Source organism: Schistosoma mansoni, chromosome W (assembly GCF_000237925.1).
Source record: "Schistosoma mansoni strain Puerto Rico chromosome W, complete genome".
In the NCBI taxonomy this organism is placed as follows: Eukaryota; Metazoa; Platyhelminthes; class Trematoda; order Strigeidida; family Schistosomatidae; genus Schistosoma; species Schistosoma mansoni.
In genome coordinates this window covers 23,508,773-23,533,787 of record NC_031502.1, presented here as the reverse complement: position 1 = coordinate 23,533,787, position 25,015 = coordinate 23,508,773, and the positions used below count along the sequence as shown (strand labels likewise).

Sequence of the window (25,015 nt, the reverse complement as noted above, 5' to 3'; positions counted from 1 at the left end):
AGGGTCAAGACAAATATTAACGCTTGGAAACTGTTAGTTAAACAACTGTCGAAGGGTCGTAACGATTTAAAATTTCACCCAAAATTTTGTTATTTTGTTGTCCAAACAAAATTATACTAGTGAACCAGTAGTGGATTTCCTCAAGTTATTAAAGGAATGAAGCTGGTCAAAGGTAATCAAGGTTTTGAATATAACTACATATCTTTAATCTCTTTCGTAGAAAAGTAACTCAAAATAATGAACAGATCATTCCTTTTATATAAATACATTAATTGTTTTAGATGATGGAGTCATACTAGGTATATGAAAATCTATCTAGACTACAATGTATACTGTTAATGACTAGAAGTGAGCTGTAACAATATTTAAAATATAATTGTAGATGTTAGTGGATTTAAATGAATTCTCCGTTATCCATTGACAGTAACTCCTTGCGAAACTTTTCAAATTTATAGAAGAGTAAAATAGAGCTTAATTCTATGGGCAAACTCAAAACGATGAAAATTTTCGAATCTATGTCAGTCCTATATATATCATGAATTTAGTGGTGCTGAACAAATAAATCCCGTTACATCAATTTGCTTTACAATAAAAATTATATTCTCCTTTTAAATTGCATTTAAGTTATAATATGCTACGACGAAATTTATGTTAAGAACATTAAACATACTTTTCTGTCCCTAAGTAGAACTAGTGATAGGGCACATATACTTATAAATATGTAAGTAGAACAGAGAGGTGGGAGAACAAAAGTATGACCTATATGTTCTTTAAAGATAGATATTTATCATAAGATTTACTGATTTAGAGATTTTGGAAACATGTGTAATATTTTCGGTGATATTCATCCGCGTGACAGATAATTGAATTTATAAACATATTTCCTTATACTTGTGTTTAGTTCATGGTTGATATGAAGCTAAAATATTAAACTAACCTAGTACTGAAGAAGATGCAAGAAACGAAGCGACACCTAAGATCACAAGGTAATAATTAATCGAAAAAAATGGCTTCTTAACCATCCGACTTGTCATATTGGTATGCGTAATATCATAACCTAGGTTGTTTGATGCATATTTTACATAGTTTGAAGGCGATTCTCGTCAGGAGTTGCCAATGATTAACGAACCATGAAGATTAGATATATGGATCATTAGACAATTAATTGGTTGTCTCATACCCTTTATGATGCCTGAAAGTTTTTAGTTTGAACTTCTAAGAACTTTCTGAAAAGAGCAGAATAGTTGTTTGGTGCTCTCTGGTTGTCAGTAGCTTTCCGGTTGAATAATATCACAGATTTATGATAGGCTTCTTATTATACTAATTTCTAATTAACGATCGGAGTGTTAAACATCTATTAACTTCGAAACTTGTGAGTAGTTATTAGTATTTGTTATTCAACCACTCAGTTAACAGTGTAACTGATAAGTACTCTCCCGGAGATAGAAAATAAATAAATATAGTATTTAGTATCTCTGACTGGAAAGAAGGACTTCTGATCAAGATACCAAAGAAAGGCAATCTCACCAAGTGTGATAACTACAGGGGCATCACTCTTCTCTCAATACCAGGAAAAGTTTTCAACAGGGTATTGTTAAACAGAATGAAGGACTCCGAAGACGCCTAACTTCGAGATCAACAAGCTGGATTCCGTGAGGATCGATCGTGTACAGACCAAATCGCAAGTCTACGGATCATTGTTGAACAATCAGTTGAATGGAATTCATCACTCTACATCAACTTCATTGATTACGAGAAAGCATTTGATAGCGTGGACAGGACAACACTATGGAGATTTCTTCGACATCACGGCTTACCTGAGAAAATAGTCAATATCATACGGAATTCCTATGATGGATTAAACTGCATAGTCGTGCACGGAGGACAGTTGACAGACTCGTTTGAGGTAAAGACCGGTGTCAGGCAAGGTAGCTTACTCTTACCCTTTCTCTTTCTCCTGGTGATCGACTGAATCATGAAGACGTCAACATCTGGAGGGAAGCACGGGATACAATGGACAGCTAGGATGCAGCTGGACGATTTAGACTTCACAGATGATCTGGCTCTTATATCACACACGCAACAACAAATTCAGGAGAAGACGACCAGTGTAGCAGCAACCTCAGCAGCAGTAGGTCTCAATGTAAACAAAGGAAAAAGTAAGAGTCTCCGATGCAATACAGCATGCACCAATCGAATCACACTTGACGGAGAAGCTTTAGAAGATGTAAAACCCATTACATATCTGGGCAACATCATTGATGAACACGGTGGATCTGATGCAGATGTGAAGGCGCGGATCGGCAAAGCAAGAGCAGTATATTTACAACCGAAGAACATCTGGAACTCAAAAAAATTGTCAACCAACATCAACATCAGAATTTTCAATACAAACATCAAGACAGTTTTACTGTATGGGGCGGAAACCTGGGGAACTAAGAAAGCCATTGTCCAGGACATACAAGTGTTTATTGACAGTTGTTTACGCAAAATACTTCGGATCTGTTGGCCAGACATTATCAGCAACAACCTACTGTGAGAGAGAACAAACCAGATTCCATCCGGCGGAGGAAGAAATCAGGAAAAAGCGCTGGAAGTGGATAGGACACACATTGAGGAAATCACCCAATTGCGTCACAAGGTAAGCCCTCACACGGAATCCTGAAGGTCAGAGGAAAAGAGGAAGACCAAAGAAAACGTTACGCCGACAAATGGAGACAAAAATTAGGAGAATGAACAAAAGTTGGATAGAATTAGAAGGGAAGGCCCAGGATGAGTGGGTTGGAGAATGCTGGTCGGCGGCGTATGCTCCATTGGGAGTAATAGGCGTAAGTAAGTATGTAAGTATCTCTGAACATTATATTTATTTTACAACACTACTTGTGTATTTCGGAGTTCAACTCTTAACCAGTTAACAATCCAATATAAAATTTATATTCTTTGCGTCGGAAATATAATAAATCTACAAATCTGGATATGTTATTCAGAAATACCAAAGAACTCAAGGAAAATAAGATTGAATTCGTGTATTATAATATATACAGTAGTTAATAATTACGCTAAAGTCAGTAACTTTTTACTAGTTGAATGAATCGAAAAAGAAATTTCCCTACAAGTCAATAGTGGCGAAGATAAATATACTGGGAAGCAATTGGTAATCTTATCTAGGAGTTCCTACCCATGAACAACTTGGTATAAATTCAGTGTCGTTTAAAAATTTATCAAAAGACCTTAACGTGGTTTACAGATGTCTCTAAGGATTTAGATTTTAATTTTAAAAAGAGGTAATCACATGATTTTTTTTCACTTTTGACGACAGCAGCCCATTCGTTACGTCAATGAATTAGTTATATTTCTTCATTAACAATTTAATAACAGTGTTTTTCAACCCACCATATGTTCGCAATTACGTTTTACATAAGTGAAGACACCTGTTGTATTTTGCTTACACTGATAGTTTTTTACGTTTGTTACTAGCTTAGATAGTATGATATTTATAATAAAAGGCAATCATAGTTACCTGGTGATCCCTGATTCGGATTTTTAGGGAAGAAAAACGTAGTCTAAATTTGTTGTATGGTGTTAACGAAATCCATAAGTTCATAAAGATATTTCTCATATTTAAAAACACACTACTTACAACTGGTTTGCTTCAAGCTGATAAAAACTTTATTATTTGTTAAAACAATAAAGCACTCGATTACTGAAAACTAAGCGAATTGCAATTGTTTATACCCAATTATAGTAGACAGATTAAAGGTGACTGCCTATAATTGTGATGAGCAGTTACACACTTTTGTGGCAGTAAATTGGAATGATATCAAGTGATAGAATAATGTCATTAAGTAACTATGTAAGTCGATGGATTCTTGATCTATAAATTGAAGGCATATACATTTTCAATCGAGATCATAAGTTTTATATACAATATAGTAGGATGAGTCATGAATATCTACTTTATGTTACTTAAAAAGAAAAAGAAAATTCTCCTCTCTTAGTAGTTGTACAAAATATGATATCCTTGAAACAGTGTACTTATTCTTGAAGAATTATTCTGTAGATGTTTTGTTCCCCATAGGAGCCACGTCTGTTTTCTAAATTAACCTTGTCTTAGGATAACGGATTTCAAATATGGTGATCTAATAAGTTTCATATCCGGTCATGCCTAGTCTAAAAAACAACTGAACTGTTTATTTTTCAAGTGTTGATAACGGTGTTTCGAAAGGTTGGTTCCTATTATAGTTAAATGCAATCAAGTATATAATTAACAGCTACTCAGTGTCCGAGTACTATTTTCATAGTGTTTAATCCATTTATAGTTATGTAAAACATCATGGTATGTAACTTAAGGACTTTTATGATTTACATTTATTTAGGAATAAACTGGTGATTACGATGCTGTTATTGTATTGGTTTAAACTAAGTTAACATATGAATAGGCATCAAAAATCTTTTGATTCACTAATATTAATATACTGTGGCTAACAGTAAAGTAAATTCCTTTGACATTTCTTTTATAAAGTCCCTCATTATCTATTTGTTTAGGAAGTCTTACCGAGACAGAGAATTTTCGATTCTAAAAATTTTCAATATCAGATGTGTGTGCATGCAAAAATGTTCAGCTCATCTGTCACTTAATAATAAATGCTTATTATTTTATCAGAGTTAAATAAAACATTTTCAGATTAATGACTAAAGGAAATAAAATAACTTGAGTGTTTAGGGTGGACGTGTTTAGTAAACTCCAGACAAATTTATATTTGATTCATAGTCATGGTCTTAATCGGAAGTGTACCTAAACATATAATATAGTCGTATTAGTAGAATACTCATTTGTCTCCACATGAAATATCTTTAGATTTCTTAATATTTCATGATAAAATTTAGATTTTTTTTAGCGTCTTGTTGCTGCGCTAATGTGAAATAAAAAAGGGTTTTGAAAGCTAGCCAACTCAGAATTACGTATTATCTAAGTATATTTAAATTTCAGCCACACTGCCCTGTCAAATATATATTTGACAATAATCTGTACAGTCAAACAATTTGTACATCTGACTCCGTCGCAATGAAGGTCTCGATTTAATTTTTTTCATTTATTCCCAGATTTGTGACTTTGGACAACACAATATCAAGAAGTCAGATGTGAAATGTTTTAAAAGATTATATTTCATCCAAAAGTATTTCCTAACCGTACCGTAAGAGTAAGTCGAACATATTTAAATTGATCAGACGAATCATTCAATGTGTTTATTGTTGATTGCATTAATATACAGATTAAGTGAACAAAGTTTAATATAAATTAATGAATGGAGACGAGTATACATATACATAGTAAATGTTCATGAATGAAAGGTCATAATTAACCGTTTGCGAATACATGTAATATAATCAGTAAGATCTCCGTGAACTACGCAATGATCGTATAAGTATTCTTATTTGAATCAGTTCACATAAGAGCTTCTACCAATCTATCTTGTCAATTCATGATTGGACTATAAAATTTACTTGTGTCTATTGAATCCCATATATGTGAGACTGTTATGCAGTTTAGATATAGTTAAATTACGAGATGCCTGACAGAAAATATTAATGAAAAGTGTTGCCGTGATTACCATCTTTCATCTCCTCATTTATTTGCTTCGAAATTAACAGTTAACAGTAATGAGATATTTAGGGAAGAAATTACGCAACGTGTGTAAGGTAAAATTTCTCTATTTAAACCATAGACGAATTGGACAATGACAGAGTTCATTTTTATTGACTTTTTATCATGGTTTAATGCTAATAAATATGTTTTATAGGTGCTGATAAAAACCACTGCCAATCGGGTTACAGTAAGGTAGTTAGCAATATTTTCAAGTTTAAAGTTATCTATAAAAAGTAAACAATAATGGGATTGTAAGCAAAGATGGATAGTGGCTAGCAGTGGAATCCAGGACGCGCATTTCGTCCTATTTGGAACACGTCAGCTGGATGTACCTGCATCTCAGAGTTGATGTTCACTCTGGGACTGGAAACCAAATTGGACGAAACGCGCGTCCTAGATTCCACTGCTAGCCACTATCCATCTTTGCTTATAATGCTTGTGAATTAAGGCTATATCGAGGCGATACGCACAGTATGAAGATATGGCTAATAAGAGACTGACCAGTTACAATCCTAAACATCAATGAGAAGATACAAACAAACAATACTAAGTGAATAATGGGATTGGCGTGAACAGGGCAATTATAATATTTAAAGACTATAAAATAAATTATTATCTAGAATAGGTTACTACAAAATTCAGAGGTAATAACAAAAGTAATATCTCGATTTAACGCTTTAAATTCCGTAACAGTTAGGAGATCACAGCAACAATTGTTCAACGTTCCAAGAGATTTCTGTTTAACGTGTATTCAAATTGTAATTATCTATTTGAAAATATATTCTTAGAAGTCTTTGTAACAGTCAATATGTCCTACTTATTTCAAATAACGAGAATATTTTACTAGTTCAGCTGATATAAATACTTTGTTCAACCAACATTTATAAGAGGGATTAACTTCGATGTACTCGAACAGATAGTCAGGAAAATAAGCCAACAACTCTGATATTTCGTTATGGATTTTGCAGTGTTTAGCATCTCAATATCTTATATCTTTTGTAAGTATAAACAGATGGCATTTGCAATTATTCAATTCAAATAATTTGAAAACAGGTAGGTTTATTACAATAATTGCACAGGTGGAAAATAGATGGCTCGAACTTTTGAGTAAACCGTCTTAAATGGCATTATGATTTTATCAATTAATAGTCACATACATGCTCTGATTATAAAAAGCGTATTTAATAATGAACAAATTAGCTCAATGCAATCCAGCAATTTTTATGATTTATCAATCAAAGTTTTTTTCTGACACCATAAATCTGTTCAGTTTCATTCATGCCTTTAAACTTCATTTTATAAAAAGGATTATTGCAGGAAATATGCTAAAAACATCACTGTACATTAGCTACCAGCTATTTGTTCAATCAATCCTTTTATTGAGCAACATGTCTGAATATATGCTAATTAATGTGTACAAACAAAGAGACAGACTGAAACATAGTGCTCGGTATCCTATTTATCCCAATCGGCCACATTTGCAACTGTACACACATATACAAACAAAGAAACGAAGAAAAATATATTATCATTGGTAGTTTTTTTAATCTAAATTGACGGTAAACTGTGTAGAAAGACTTATGCATGTTTCCTAGATATTGGTCAGATGGTTGCCTTAATCTTATTTTCCCAGATGTTTCTGTAAATTATAAACACTATCCATTTTCTAGTGATTACTGGTGTTTTCTTGTTTGTTCTTGCCCCTCGACTATGTGGAAAATGGAGACAATTATTGTCTTTTTTTTCGTAGTAATGAAAGAATTACATATATTTGTAAAATTGAATTAAATTGGTGGAATCAACAGTAATCTGTAACTACTGGGAGATATTTATACAGTGAGAAAGAGGCTGATCATCAATTTTGATATGAAATATCATCAACATTAGAAATAAGAGTTATTAAAATAAATAACAATGACGTACATAGACTTCATGTTGTACGTAAAAATCGGTTCTCCATTATCATTATTCGGTGTCCACTCGAGAGTGTATTGATTACCTTGCATATAGTGATATCGTAGATCCAATGGTGCATCAGGAACATCAGCTGAAAAATTTGTTGAAAATTATACTAGTAATGTATGTCATCTATAAACAAAATCTCGATTCGAGAGAAACTTCACTTGAGGTTCGCACTTTCTTCTAAGTAATATAAATCATTTGACAGAAACAGTTTTATCTACGACTTATCTAATATTATAAGAATAAGCATGATATTATGAAACTAACCAAGAGATGCTTTTTTTAGTTTTCTTAAGTTGGAAAATTTAACTATTGTTCCTAACATCATCACTAAGTTGTAGTAAAGCATCGACAATCCACTGAGTAATAAAATTTTTAAATCTCTAGTCCTCATAGTTTTTCATTGCAAATAACATGCAGAATGATTTTTGTCAGAAGTTCAAGCATATAAAACCCGATTTATCAGTATCCTTTTTTTTTCAATGATGGTATTAAAGACTGATCGATCAACCAGCTTTTCTATAAGTGCATCCTGATCAGATTCTCTAAGTATCGTCACTCTGTTACAATTCCTGATTAAAATTGATTAGTAGCTAGCAGTGGAACTCAGTACACGTGTTTCGTTTCTATTAGAGGCTCGTCAGATGAGTGTGGTACCTGAATCTTAGCGTTGATGATCACACCAAAACTAGAACGCGGTACTTTTAGCTCCAAATCCAAACGCGTTATTCATTTAGCTACTGAGACCAGATAGCCATTGATATATCTTTTATTAGCATGGGGGATTTCAGTTACAAAGTCAATGTTATTTGTTCTGAAATGTTGTAGTCGACTTACCAGGTGTATTTTATTTTTCAGTAATCTTGTTTGTTAGAAATATCGTAGATAACTACATAGTCTTATTTGCCACTGAAGAAACTGAAATTATCATTTTTACTAAATCAAGTTCTAAAAAAAACTAGAATGGTTGTCTAACTTAGATTTGTGTATAATTTCAATGACATTCAACAATCTCCACATACCCCTAAACTGATAGCTATCATGGGGTAGCTAGTGTTCTAATGAGTAGTCATTACTAGTAGAGTTAAACAATACTTTGAGTTGATCGAACTTAAACATGTAAAACAGTACATATTACCTCTGTGGTCTAAAGTTAAGCACTCTCGGCGAAACCTGAAGGTCCTTAGTGATGTCCACGATAGGGTTGTGGATGAGCACTTACTAGGAATTCTGTACTAGGACTAAGCAACTGTTCAGTGATCCCTGGTCTTTAATGTTTATCTAGTTAAGGTCGGTTTATGATCTCACTGGTATGGAACAGATGCACGAATAAACAAACGAACTTCTTTTACCCTATCGGCTAAAATAGTTATGATACAGTGGGGTCATAAATTCGCCTTCTAGTAGCAGGGGACGTTTTCACTGTAAGAATGTAATTATCAAGGATTTTCTGATGGAATACTTCCTTTACATTGCAATTTAGAGCACTGAAAAGCGGAAATCTAATTTAAAATCTATTCAGTAATCTCATAATATGTTTTTGTTATAAAATTTCAATGAACAATACTTTTTCATCTCAGAAGAATTCAACGGAAAAACGCTGATAAGAAGGACATGGCTATGTTTTATTACAAGATAAATTAGTACTTACGGTATGTTTTACATGCGCATATATCTTTTGATCCAATCTTTGGGAATCGATCAAATGTACTGTTTTCATATATCAAATTTAGTCCAAATTCGTATAACCGGTTAGGTTTGAGTGAAGTGATCGTATGATTACGATATTTAACCCCCGAATGTCCCCATCCATAATCAGACATAGTTGTGAATTTCGGTTGGTGGAACTGACGTCAAAATAAACCGGTTTAATATGCGATAGGAATATGGGAACAAGATATAAAACAAGTATCACTACGTGGTGAACGGAAAATAATATATTTAAAAATATGGATAAAAACGATATCACAACTTTTTATTACAATATTTGGCAACGTTCAAATTTTGTAAAACAAATAATAACTGCAACATCTAAAATCTTTATAACACATGTGATTTTCTGTTATGAATAACTTAGAAGCTAAGGAATGAAAATAATCGAAAAATCAAAGTACTATCAAAACTGTCTACAAAGTAATGATTAGCTGTTTAATCAACTACTAATATGGAAACTTTAAAAAGTTGGTTGACGTAAGACAATGACATCATAAACGACTTTCCCTTGTTGTTTCAAACCTTAATCACTGTTGAGACGAAAATGAAAATGATGGATCCTAACCACTAACTGATTAAATCATCGGGGGGTACAAAAGTGTACGATATTTCCAAAACTTTGTGTGGCCTTGAGAGACATTGAAGTCATACGTTGTCTTTCTTTTTCTCCAGCTGTTCATATGATAATTATTTATAATAAATTGATCTAGAACATAACCGAATTTTATATAAAAGATTGAGAAACATACAAAATATTCAAAATGAAATTTTCACAGAAACTAGAATGAACTGAATACTGGATTTGATTAATCTTCATACATTTACTTTTAAATGATCTAGTCTGCACTATATTTATAAGGTTTTCCTGTTAGAATAACTTTCATTCGAAGATTGATCATAATCTAATCCTCATTGAAACACAATGAGACGTGATTGTATATAGTTATCAAAGATCAACATATAAGCAATGAATCGTTGCTTTTATAAACTTTAATTTAGCATGAAGAAGTAAATCGTTATTCTATTGAAATGGGGCACACATCGGTCAATAAAGAACAACTGGACGCAGATCACATTCATAAAGAATATGTACATGGGGCAAGGAGATTTACATAAACAAAGATAAAATTATGAGTGATTGGAAAAACTTTCTAATTCGCTCAAAGCCTACTTGATACTTGAAAAAAACAGTCTATTAGATAACAAACTGAAAAGTTCAGGTCACGGTTCATAATCACCAAGTTTTTGAACTATTTAGCATAATTACAATTCCCTCTTATTAATATCATTCAAATAAAGTGATATCAAGAAATTGTGAAAATAGTTTTAAGTTATTGGATTAGCCGATTATCTTGCTAAGATAAAGAAATAAACACTCTTCTGTCCTTGATCATATACCAGAAACCATTATGAATTAGTGGAAAAGTTTAAAAAGACAAGTTTCGATCTGAAAAAGATAATATATTTGAGCTTTAAATTCCGGACAATCTGGTCACCTATTCGTAAAGGCATTTTGTATGGAAACTAAAGAAGGTCAATTCAGTAAAAGCTCAAATAAACATTAATTAATAACTGTAAATACAGGAGAGAGAAAAATTAATATAATGTAGAAAGAATAGGAAATTGTCACAACACTGTAGGCTGTAGAATGTATTCAAGATCAGTAAGAAAATATTCATGATTAAGATAGTTGATTCTGTTCACACAAATAGGGTTTGAAGTTGTGAATAGCCATGCTTTCAATAAACCTAAGAAGTTATCTCTGACAAATTCTATACAATGTTTTATAAGCTATGCTTATGTTAATTCTATGGCTCGTTTCAATTATTTTTCGTTATTGTGGTTTCTACCTCCTATATTTATTGGGGAATTCGACACCAACGATTGACACACCACTAAAAGTGACCATCGAGAGAACACGCAATGCTGTTAAACTGATTGTTACTAATGAAACTAAACCCATGATCCCATATAGTTCTAAACAAATCGCGAACGATTACATCACGTCCCACTTCATTAACCGATTCACGTGTTTGAGTGAACACATACATAGGGAGGAGTAATCGACCAATGCAACCTAGAGTTATTATCTTTTTCAGATCAAAACTTGTCTTTTCATAGAACTATCAAAGTCCTTTTAAAACGGTCTAACTACATTGAAATTTAAGTCATTTTACAGAAAAAATGATCTGGTGTTTATTCATTAAATCAGTAGTTCAGCTTAAAAATATAAATATAATATTATCTATGACCTAATCTTTTGTTGTACTCAATTTATGTTGGATTAATGATACAGTAGGTTGGATTTACAAATAAACTAGTTGAATTCAGAACCATAAACTAGCAACCTTAAATAAAACCATCAGGTTAATATGAAAATGTTGATTGTAAGAAACAAGAAATGGACGTCAATACCTTCTCGAGGCATAAACTAGAAATGTAGACAAACTCCCTTCACATACATTCAAAATTTTGTTTTTGGTTTTCTTCAAAATCTTTGTCTGTCTACCCATTCAGATATTTTAAATGTATACTTTTAATCGTATTTGGTCATCGTAGATGTTTCGCCCTTTCAACTGGTTTACTGAATTTACTAGCTTGTTAAGTGTACGCATACACATGTAATTATCGTTGTGTTTGGATGACAGAGTTTTAACGGGATCACATGAAAGTAAATACATAAACCATGTTTTAGTAACATGAAATATTAAAGTGTGAAGTCACGGGAAGTCTGAATGCCTAGTAGAATTCAAGGTAAAAATGGTTTCCACATGTCTAGATTTAGACAAATAATGACATTTGTCATATGTTTAACTTTTAATGATAGTATTCATGTTAAAATTCAATCAAAGAATGTTATAAGTATATATATATATAATATACATATAGATTATAAGCGTCTTGAAAAAGTAAAAAATATATGGACACATGTACTGTAATTTGACTCGAAGTATTCGACTAAAGTGTGTTGTCAAAACAACATGAAAAACGTATTCCTGAAGATAGAATATCACTGAAATGAGGTGGAAACAGTAAGTTCTATGAGAAGTTACTGTACTATCTAGTTCTGATACCTATAAACCCTGTTTCTGGTAAAAATGTTTACTATATTCGAGGAAAGCATTGTCTTATCATTTATGCTACTATATAGAAAATATTTCAAAGTCAGCTGTCATTAGCATTGAAAATAGGTTTCATTGTGGGAAATTAAATCATTGAAAATGAGGAAGTAATAGACGGTCATACATATCTTGTTGTTTGAATGAATGAAATTTCTTAAGTGCTGCTAAAACACTTACAATCAATGTTATGTGCTCTTCAATTTTATGTCTTGTTAAATAAAACATTTTTTAACGAAACCACAATTTTTATAGCAGACCATTTACTTGTTTTATTTCAAGGGATTCATGAAGACCCGAATGGAACTTTATATTTTGGAATACAAGAACTAATATTAATAGTCTGAATAAAATTAGTTTGATGTGCAGTAGTCTATTTACATGGTTTGTTACATCCACTGTAATTTCAAAAGATTCCCCTTTGAAAATTTGAACAGACATAGTTTCTTTGGTCAGGAATTTCACGCTAAAATATTGCAGTGCTACTATGGTCTATCTGGAATGGCAGTACAAAATCCGATCCACTGGCTTCTGTGGTTCTTTGTTTCTCATTTCAAACATTTGAAATACTAAAACTGACGATTGTTAGTGGATCAAGTCAGACATAGATATCTTCGAAATAGGACTCATGCTTGGATAGGTGATAAAGTTTGTCCTTTGACCTAATGCCAAATTACTTTTTATTGTTATATGATAACTGTAAAAAATTGACTATGTTTTTTAAATTTGAGCTCAGATCTTTTCTTGAATAGCGAGTTGGTTTACTGTAGTATATTTATTTATAACCAATTGCATGTGCTGATCTTACGATGACCTTTGACTCACCACGAGACAATAAAAAGTACTATTTGAAAGGTTATTAAGTGACCAGTATTTAGAAAAAAACGAATAATTGTGGGCACAAAATGAGAAATAGGAACCAACATTTATTTTAGATTGAACACGTCTTTCATACTCTGTTTGTTTTTAGGTTCCTGCAATACAATAGAATTTGCTTAATCTACAGTTTTGACTCCCTCATCCTTCATTATTAGTATGATATCGTTTAACCAGACGAATCTCCCCTCTTATTTGTTCGTCGCTAGACTAATGCTATATATTCGAGGTAATCTGAAAACTGGCCTCTTAAAAATGTGATACCTTGGTATTACTACGACTATTAAATGCAAAAGTTTGTCATAATTAAATTTTTACGTCGATTTAATTGAGGATTCTGCAGTGTCTTTAAACAAGGCAATCGTACTTTATGTTTTTATTATAATGTGGAAACTACATCAAAGCAATAGAGTGAATTTAGGTATTGATTCCATCAAATTGATGAATTTATTGATTGTTCGGTGAAACAACAGTTGACCAGTGAAGCTGCAGAACACGATTCCAAACGGAAAAGCTCATTTGTAAGGACTTGTTTGCTAATTATACATATTTGATGTATTCGTTTTGTGAGGGAAAGTATCGAAAATCATCTAAGTACTAAAAAATGAATATGTTTCCAAAAATAATGAAGGTGCATTTGAATGTATTCGTTTCACATGAAACAGTTTCTTTTGAAAAAAGTCCATAGAGCTTAGATTTATAAGAACATAATGATAAACTGTTTGCAGAAATGAACTGCTCAAATTAGTGTTAATATCTCTCCATTTTTCGTCTATTTGCTCTCCTTATCTACTGTATACTATTTGTGTAAAAACTAGGTAACACATTGCTGAAATTAGAAATGCGAATTAATGGTTGATAACACACTTGTTTAGATGTAACGTATTGACCATGAAGTTAGAAAGCCCCAAATTTGGCCTGAGGTGGGGGACATGGTATATTCTGACGACGACTCCTAGATTATGGTGGAAGATCTCCCAGTGCTCCTCTGTTTTAAGTAGCTGTTTAGCTAAACCTAGTCAGTGGTGTAAAATAACAATATACTTCTCTATTTGATACAAATTCATGATCCATATTTGCTTTCTAGAACCGTTCCTGTTAATACAATATTCACTGCTTACAGTTATATTAAACGCTGTTAATTGAGCTCTTTACCAATTTTATGAAAGTGATGCTTTGTTTGAGCTTAAGGATATTACGAATAAATGATTATTATGCCAAAATTACCAAATTATTTGACCTGATAAATTCTTAAGTACTTAAAAACACAAAATAATGAATGTGAGTAGTTCTCAAGAATTGACAGACGGAGCTTTCAAAATTGAAGTGCATATGAACAGAATTGATTAGAATTTTTAAGTCGAAAGACTAATAGGATAAGTTAGCGTCAGGTTATCTTTTAAAATCCCGTAGAAAACCAACTCGCTAAAAAAACGCTAACCAGAAAAACAGTTTTCTTCAACTAACAAATATAAGTAATGAAATTGCCTTGAATTATGTGTATCTGGTATGAGTTATCGGTATATAGCCTAATTCAAGAGATATTTGTCCTGTACTTTGAATTCGAACGTGCTTTCTTTTCCCTTACAATGATCTATTTTCAATCCTTGGGTTTCGAACTCATTTCTATGTTCATGAAGGTTTATAGGTACTTGTTGTGGTGAGACTATAACTTATGGACGAACCAATCGGATTTATGATAGGAAGTTTTAAATTGTGGCGCGAAATTCGTTGATGCACGTGGCTAAATAGTAATTTGGCATTATAGATGATGCCAGTTCATGATGAAAACCCTTACTTTATTTTCGAATTTTAAATCCCAGTCCTATTTCCTGATACAAATTTAAAACCTTCTTTTGACCCTAGTAAATAGATGAGTTGTCTCAAGGTCACTTTAGAGTTGCTCCAAGGTCTTCCACCTTTATTTTTGTGAGTAATGATCATTTATATGTTGAGTACCTCAAAAGTAGTTACAATGACGATTTCTTTAACGATCCTGCCATAGAATTTCAGGAAGTTTGAAATGCTTGCAGTAATATTTTGAATTTACTACTGTGTTTAAATATAAAATAAACAATTGCCTTTTGCTGTGTTTAGCTTGGCGAGATGTTACGTAACAGCACTACATTCAATATAGTGTTAGTATTCATAAAATTATTGTGTCTAAAGATGAAATGTTTTCCATGAGTTTTTGAATGCAGGTTAATCAATCAAATATTATACATGAACTAACATACAATTTATCTTTATGATTAGGAATGGTTATTGATTAGGACCCAGTCACGTAAAACATGTCTTCAAAGTATTAATATTGTAAAAATAATGTTATCAAAATAACTTTGTCAATTAAAGTCACTGTAGACTTATTGCTGAAATAAAGATAATCTTTTGATTGTTTGTTTGTGTATTAAGAGGTGAAACATAACGTGAGACGTTAACTGTCCAACTTTTTATATCAATAGAGGACTTACTGTCAATATTAGGGCAATGTCTACCTTAAAATACATTTTACCTTCAGCCTACTAAAAGTACTGTTCGTAATTTTGAACTCTTTTTCATTTAAAAATATAGACACGAATTTTTAGTGACGGCTAGTTAGTAGGATGTTTCCTGTGTTATTTCAGTTTGTTCCGACATTTTATTTCAACTGATAATTGATTCCATTATTTTGCCTTTTGGATATAAAAATAGAGCTGGAAAAGATTTTATGGGAGGAATCCGAATTTCAGACTAATATAGTAAGGTCAAAGTCTAAAGTAATAAATCTTGACCACATATTGCCATTGAGCGGCCTATGCTCCTCCACGAGGGGTAACAGGCGTAAGTTTGGTTGAATTCCAAATAGAAGTAAGTTGAATAGCATCATGAGAAATGACACTGGCAATTCAAACAAGCTAGAAAGAAGAAATTCTAAGTACTAATATTCAGTTCTTTATAACAGAATTTATTACCTCTGATTTGTCTAGAAGTCATATTTATCAAAGGCCGATATCATATGGTTAACAATGTAAATGATTAATAACTGTTTCTAGAATAATTACTTCCAAAACTAACAGCATTAGAGACGATTTTCAGGTTGACAGTAGCTGATAAGTAACAGTCAGGTGAATTAAATAAAACTATTTAGCTATCTAAGAAAGGCTTTCCGTATAGAACAATGTTTTGTTTGTAATCAAATAAAATCAAGAGCTCAAATGGTTTCTTTATTCGGATTAGGGAGTTCTAATTAATTTAATAATGATGTCTGTCATTTTAGAAGGGATAGTTGAGGTTTAATCTCTGCATTTCTGGATAACTCTTCCGTGTCTTTTGAATTTCTATGTTTTTGAAATATTTATACTTCATGAAAGATTTGTTCGTCCATTTAGAAAGATTGTCTTACTTGTCCAGTAATCTAACATATTCGGTATGTATAAATTGAATGGAAGTACGATTTACTAAACTTAAAGTTAGCAATTCTAATAATACTGTGGTAATTCGACAGCTTAATTAACTAATTTTTAAGACACCTGTTCACAAGTGAATACAATATGTATTTCCTATAGAATGATCTATTATTCTATATATTAAAATAAGCTTATATGATTACAATAATTGACGAGATTTTCGCCAGAAATTTGCAGATTAACATTTGGGGGGGGGGGCTATAAAGGTTCTATAAAATTGTGAACAATATTTATTCTATACTAGATCTTCTTCAGTGACTGTAAAGTAGAAATAACCTTATATTATGAGTTTAATGAGACTATCATTAAAGTTTCTTAATTAATGGAGTAATTATAATGAACAAGTTTGTTACACTTCGCTTATAAACTCTAGATGAGTGTTGGCATCACATAAATCTTTAGTGAATTATTATTAGAGTATCAAGGAAATATTATATAACCATGATGACTGAAAAGTGAACATAAAAAAGCCTAGTCAAGAAAATAAAGTATATCACAACCAACGTATGAAGAGAATCGTATTAGAAGGTCAACTTTTTGAATCTCATGTTTACGTTATCATATTGAGGTAATGAATTTCGTCCCACTGTGTAAAGTCGCACGAGAGCTAAAGGCCTTCAACTCAATTAGACGTGGAGTTATGAGTACTGACTATTGAAGATGCCTAACTATTATTAAATAGTTATCATGTAGTTCCTGGCTTTCAATGTTTCTCATGTTGATGTCAGTCTCCGGTGAAAAATAGCTTGAAATACAAGAAAATAATAGTATAAGACTACACAATAATGGTAACGTGTTTATTCTACATCCACTTTGGTTTTTATAAAGAAGCTATTCATGATAAAATTCCAATGTTGTAAAACATAGAAATTTTAAAAACTTAGTTATCACAAATGTACATTTTTTCTAAATAAACTTTGTGTTAAATCAACTTAAGCGCGTAAAAAGAAAGAAGAATGACAGGATTTGGTTATAACTGATGAGTTTATGGGAGCAAATTTGTTTGAATATAAGTAAAACGTGTTACTCAGTTAAAAATATTTTTATCAAGGCTATTAAGCGATTAATCTAATAATTTGTTATCAGAAGTGTTTTTTTGTGGAGATTTAGTATTTTCATAGTTGAAAGCGTGAGTCAATTGAAGCTCGTGGATGCGCACTGCTGAGGATTCCCAAAATAGGACGAAACGGTCGTCCAGTGCTTCCAGGTTTTCCCTGGTGGTCTAACTTCAATTGACTCACGCATTCAACTATGAAAATACCAATAATTTGTGTCTAGTCAAATACAATTTCTCAACTATGCATTCAGCTATTGTGTTTAGTAATGAAATAAAAACATATTTTGATTACTTAGTTGTCTGCTAGCCAAGTGTAAAGGAAGCCAAATTATCAAACATACCAAGCAACAAGATCCGTTTACACTAAGTCAAGCGGGTTTAACCAAATATGCTGATTATAATTTTACTTTCCAATCCAAAACGTTACACTACCCTCCAGGTGTTACTACAAATCAACAATCAATATCAGAATGTTTAAATAGTGACTTTTTCTGAGCAAGTGACGTAAAATACTTCGATTTATCAAGATTCTACTTTCAATTTCATTGAGACTATTTGTCAAACTAATTCTCATTAGTAGATGATAACATGAAACTTTTTATTACTTTCCTATACTCAGTGTACAGTAGAAATAATAGCATCATTAATAATCAGCTCGTTGGAGAAATTATTCAGTAATAGTCTTTCAATATTCTTTGCACTACACCTACCTTCTTTTATCATTTATTACCATTACTAGTAAATCATTGAGATAATTTTGTTACATGACCTTTAGATGTTTATTCTTTTCTACCGACTTTACATCACATTCCTTCTGCTGTACATTACATATGTACGTATCTTGATAAGTAGAAAAATGACATAAATGAAAGAAGTGATAATAATGTTGTTTAATTGATGTGGTTTACAATTTTGGATTAGTTTTTAGACAAATCAACATAAATTACATTCTGGACAACGTAAGGCAACAGAACTAGTTAATGCTGCAATATAAAGTAACATATTTTAAATTAAATGAAATACCAGATTTTTAAATAGCTAACTAATCAACATAAGTTTTGTTGATGAATATTGATATATTAAATTCTGGTCATTGTTCTAATGTACCAGCTATAAGTAACTTTACTTTAAGACAATTGACTTTTATTCTTGTGTATTTTTTGTCTTTTCCTAAAATCTCCCAGTCGGATGATAATCACATCTGTACGGTTCCCAGAAACTATTTCAAACCTATTATAATCTCATAAACTAGTTGACTAACTGACAGCTTAGTAATCAATGCCAGAAAATTTGGTTATGTTCACTCATGAAAAGTATTGAAACGTTAGCTTCTCATTACCTGATTCTAGGATAAGTCAATTGATACTATGCTGCTATTAAGTCTACGTTAATTAACATTAATGTTAATTTGACGAGTAAATAACTTCACATTCAACACTACCTTCGTTATTTCTAAATGTCAGTTAAATCGACCAACCGTGTCTTCATCCAAGAATGAAAATCAGACAATCAACATCTTCAAACAAATAATATGGAAAAAATATACAGTAAATGTTTTGGTATTCGCTATAAAGATAATCTGAAAACAATTCTTAACGCTAAGAATTTATGGAAGGAAAACCCTGCAGCAGCATATATAGCAGACACTCAATGTAAAATATACTCATAATAAATGCATACCCTTTAGTATATACATGTTTCATTCCATTTGGAAAAGCGCATTTAAGAAAGAGTCTATGTTAAACTTTGGTGCAATATGAAAGAAACGATGTTTCATACGTCTTTTTGATGCTAGAAAGTAGTGATATTATTGGTATTCAAGTGATTGGTTTATAAAGCTCAAAATGCTATCTTTTTGAGTAACCATGAGGATCTTCTCACCAATGTACGAATAAAGGCATTTATTTTTGGACATCTGGCTGTAAAACAACTATACTCGATGAAGTGGAGTGGAATGTAAAATAATCAGAAGGGGGTTTTGTGGAGATTTTAGTAATTTTATATAGTTGAGATCATGAGTCAATTGAAGCTAGATCACCATCGAAAACCTGGAAGCACTGGACGGCCGTTTCGTCCTATTGTGGGACTCCTCAGCAGTGCGCATCCACGATTCCGCCTCTTGAGATTCACTGAAACGTTATCGCATTTTTAAATTCACTACTCCTATTCCAATTTATGGAAGGTGATAAAACTATTCTTATTCTGGGTAAATAATTGTACCAGGCTTATTTTTAGTAGTTTTAACACTTGAATTTTATAAATGTCAATGAAGCATCCATAACCTACAGATCACCAGTTATTAAGTGGCATAGTCCATTACTTTTTATTGTTGACAAAATCCAGTTTTAAATTACTTCCAATAAGAGAAATATGATATTGTACATATTATAACAAGTATCAAGGGTTGTTACTCTTACAAATAAACTGTTTTCCTGTAGACAGAGTGAGTCTTATGAAAACGCAGTTGTGTAAATGCAATTTAGAATGCAGAGCTTACAAACGTTCGTTAAAATTTATGATTAAAACAAATTACGCCAACATCAAAACTTAAATCTGTGGACTTTCAACCATCTTTTTTTTATATATAACTTCCACTCCATAACAAACCACCATGAATACAGATTTATAGTTAATTAGTAAAGGAGTATAAAGAAGTGCATAAAATAACATCGATAATATGTCCTCCTGGTACATACTGCCGATGTGTAACATGTGCATGCATCAAATTTCTGTAAAATTGTGCTAGTTTTACGAAAATTGTCGCCAAAATTATAGGTTAACTTGTTTTTGGTTTCACTTGGCAAACTGCATCTCAGATCTCTTTATTTAAAGGAGGGCAAGAAATAAAACTACAATTCATAACCTTAGGAAGTAACTTTAATTTTGTGATAATTCCATACTACATGAATAATTGACAGCAAAAAAAGGACCAACGAAGAGGTTCTGCATTATTGTATTTGTTTTCTTCTGTCTGGTAGGATGTTATCTTCAAATGAACAAGATGGAATTATGTGAATAATCAACGCAGAAAAATGTCGTAGTAACTACTTTCTAACTAGTTATTTTTTTTTGCATGATCATGTGAGAACACATACGATGCACAAATAATTATAAATACTAAATCTGAGATGTCTGACCGAACACAAAAAACCTCCAGGCTATTCGAACAAAAGTTGACTATCTCAGTAATTGAAAAGAGGTACAAATATGTGTAAACGGTGAAACATGACAGAAAATCGATTTCAGTGGAAATTAACAGAATATGAGGTGGGGAATGAGGATACAGTCGACCACTGTTATATTTGATGCTACTAGAAACAGACAGGACTGATGTATAAATATGATGACCATCTTTGAAACAAATGCTAGAATCAGTACATATTACCGAAATACATCAAGCATTAACAGTAAAAACACCTTACATAACAAGACCAGATCGACTAAACATTTTTAAATAAGGTCTTGCAATACTGTCAGGTTTTACCTAAACTGGAAAATTTAATCTACTTCACTTTCATATGAAAATGCTCCAGTCATTTTTATTTAACTACCTTGGTACTTCCGAGTTCACTGTTATTGCACATTTTATCAAGATTCATATATATTTGTAGAAAGCTTCCCGTCTTATCATATACAAAAAGTAAAGTATTAGTTTTATGCCAGATGACATAATTTAGTATAGTAACTAGTTAACGAAAAGGTTTAAAAGCCATGTTAACAGCGAAACAAAAGAGCCGAGCTTGTAGATTTCTCCAGGTATCATTCAAATTAAATCAAAATTGAAGTTAATTGAATGACTTGTATTAAGTCAGTTATATGCAATAGGTTCCTTAAAAAAAACATTAAATTAATTTTATTTCAGTAATAACTTGATTGTGAAAGTATTGGTCTCCGGTAGACAATAATAGCTAATATAAAAGCGACACTGGTACAATCTATCACGTTAGGGTTTTTTAATGTTTATAATTTCTGTTCATTATTTGCTGGAAAATAGCTAAACGTAATTTCAATATCTTATCTACCTTTGGTTTCAAAATCACAATTTATAATAAAGACCCCAAAGTACTTATAGAAACAAGTTAACCAGGTTTTCTGAAAAATACTGAAATTTCTGCAGTTGATGATAATATTTCGAGTGGATGTTGGTCGGATACTGACAACCCTTTTGAAAAAAGATCGAAATTCAACAAGGTCAAATTACTAAATAGATGAATTTCGCTAGTAGATTGACTATTTTGAACCGTCTTCCTCTTCTTTACTTTTTACATTCTGAAACTTCAATACCTCAGATCAAGTATATTTAATTATCAATTGAAATGAAAATTTGGCCAAATATTTGTTTCTGATATGATCAATTGTTGTTAACTTACCTCACGAAATTTAACCATAGCCCTAGCGATTTTAGTATCTGGGGGAATCCAAGTAAAGTGTATCTCACGACGATAACATTTTAGAATAAATTGACCTGGAAGTGAATGACAGTAAAGCGGTTTCACAATAAGCAGCGGAGGTTTAGGGACTTCATCTTCAGGAAACTGAAAATTGTCTACATCTGTCCTGTTTAAATTCGTTAAGACTGCTGTTACATTTGAAGTTGCTAATGTTGTTGTCAATAGTGTATTGTCCATTTTGTGTTTAAATTTTGTGATGAAGTTAGAGGAATTCGCCGTATATTGTAAATCCTCAAAACTACTTTCCTTTGCCTGTAGAGTAATTAGAACTTCAGTTTGAATGGTATCCGAATGAGAATTAATATCAACAGAATTATTTCTTCGGATGATTTTGTAAATAAACGTTTAGCACAGTGGCTGTGGATACTAAATTGATATGAATTCTTCAACTGTACAGTTAACTAGAATTAAGTTTCAATGGTATGATAAACAAGTTGAAATCGATCCTGAAGATGAAAATATTTCAGCATACTTTTCTGTGCAATTACAATCTAAAATTATTGGAAAAGTACATATTCATCCTTTTTTATCTCAAGGAAAACAACTTAAACAGTGTTAAATATAATCCTAATTATAATGTTCCCTTGGAAGCTCAAAACATGATGCCCAAGAGTAATTGGATGAAGGTTACGTATGCATAAGTGCATGTGGATAAGTACACGTATACAACAATAAATGAATAGAAAAATTTAAACCATTTCAATATACGTCAGAACGCAGATTATTCTATCTCTTTGCCCAACTATAGAAGCACCGAATGTACAGCATAACAAATGTTGTTTTAAGGTAATATTTACTAGAATAAATAGAAGAGACTTACAAAGATTGTGATAGGTTAGTTACATGTAACATGTGATTCATCTCCCTTGTAGGAAAATCTCAGTAGTGAATTTTATTGTTTTATTGTAGGCATCATAGTATGCTGAATGCGATAAATGTGAATAGGATACCTGTTGGTGTGTATGCACGTGCGTATGCACGAAAATTGACTTGCTTTAGGGCATATAAACAAACCTATTAGTATGAATGTAAGTATCTGCCTATCTTGCATAGTATTGAATGTCTTGGGCACACAGAACGTAGTGTTACAAACAGGTCGAATGATGATAATAATGACTATGTATGTCTGTATCATGCTTGTCTAATCTATTTGATAAATTTTTGTGGGTTTAAAAACAAATAAGAGCAAATTTCCATGGGCATGGTTTATTCAACAACATTAGGACAAACAGTTATCCTAATTTGTGCTAACAAATGTTTCTTTGTTGTCTCTACATGCATTCTCTTCCAGACCAGTATTTAGATCAAATTAACTCCAATTGTTTCCGATTGCAGGAAGCAATAGTAACTGCCATTGATATATCCTAATCTATGAAATCAATTTAATGTCAAGGTATTCTGTTTAGCATTGGGAAGTTCTCTGAATTAGTTGTTCAGTCCCTCACTTTAGTTTCATCTCAGCTAGTCTTTAAAATGATAAACTCACTAATATCCTAAGAGTACTTGTTAGGGAGTGGACATGGGATCTTATTTTAGATCTACCACTCGTATTAACTATAGCGCAGTTTCAAACGTGTTAACAGATGATTAAAATTGTGAATTGTGCACTGTACACTAAAATTGACACGCAAATTATGAAAAAAGAAAGTAAATCCTAATCTGATACACATCAATACATACATGGATCTTCTCTTATGAGTTCCGTCATTTATTTATTGTAGCAAAAACGTTATTCTGCTAAATTCTAACTGAAGTTCCAGGATGAAATTAACTGTATTTTCTAATGCAGCCTGAAGCAAGCTAAGATAATTACTTCTAGTTAGTGTGTCTGGAGATTTCAGTTTGGCTTCAGTAACCCTGCAATAAAATTCACATATTATATATAACTCACAACTAGAGTGTGAAAACTTACCTCATGGATCGACCTTAGCAAGATAACCGTCGACAACTAGAATCCACAAAAAAGTACACATCTCGTCAGGATTTAAAAACGTTGAATGATTTGTTTTGAATCTTGAGCTTTCGAAAGTATTTACTTTACTCATACTATACTATGATAATACTGTGGATGATAAACATTTCAATACCCTTATTAAATGTCCGTGGGAATAAAAGGAGCATATAAGTCACTGCAGTCAGTTTAAAGCTGTATGTTTTGTGATTAACTCCTTTAATGACATCAGCCTAAGAATATAACTGAAAAATGTCCACTTTTTGACATTACAGATGTAATGTATTAATTATGTGGTTCAGATCACTATTCAAGTTAAAAATAGTGAAAAATATACTCAAATTTCACAGTCTGAAATGGCGATGGGAGATTGTCACACAATATCCCGGATCAATTTAAATTGGACGTACATATTATTGGACGCCGGGTCAGTGGTCCCGAGGTCAAGCGAGCTCCGTGAGACTGAAGGTCGTGGGTTCAATCCTCAATGGGATCGTGAATGTTCACCTCTGAGGAGCTCCATACTAGGAGAAGATATTCGTCAGGTGAATCCTGGTTTCCCGTCATTGTCCAGCTAGGATCAGTTGGTGATGCAAACTACGAACTACGGCAACAATTTTTTTATGTTTCGTATTTTAGAGAAGACAGCTCTACAGAGAATAAAATAATTGTAATACCCTCGCTACAGTGTCCAACACTCGCACATACTCTTGAGTGTATTTATTTTCTAGTTGTCAGTACTTTAGGGAAAACTGGTGAAATTATAGAATGATGTAATTAATAACTTGTTCCA

General features: G+C 32.1%; 1 protein-coding gene across 1 annotated transcript; it reads right to left on the bottom strand.

Annotated features, from left to right (window-relative positions):
- Positions 1-246: 246 nt before the first annotated feature.
- Positions 247-22,448, bottom strand: Smp_011690 (hypothetical protein; the record flags this gene model as incomplete). Its single annotated transcript, XM_018789028.1, is given in 5 exon segments — positions 247-255; positions 259-277; positions 7,571-7,694; positions 9,261-9,456; positions 22,191-22,448. Coding segments are annotated over 5 exon segments (606 nt in total).
- Between the last annotated feature and the right edge of the window lie 2,567 nt (positions 22,449-25,015).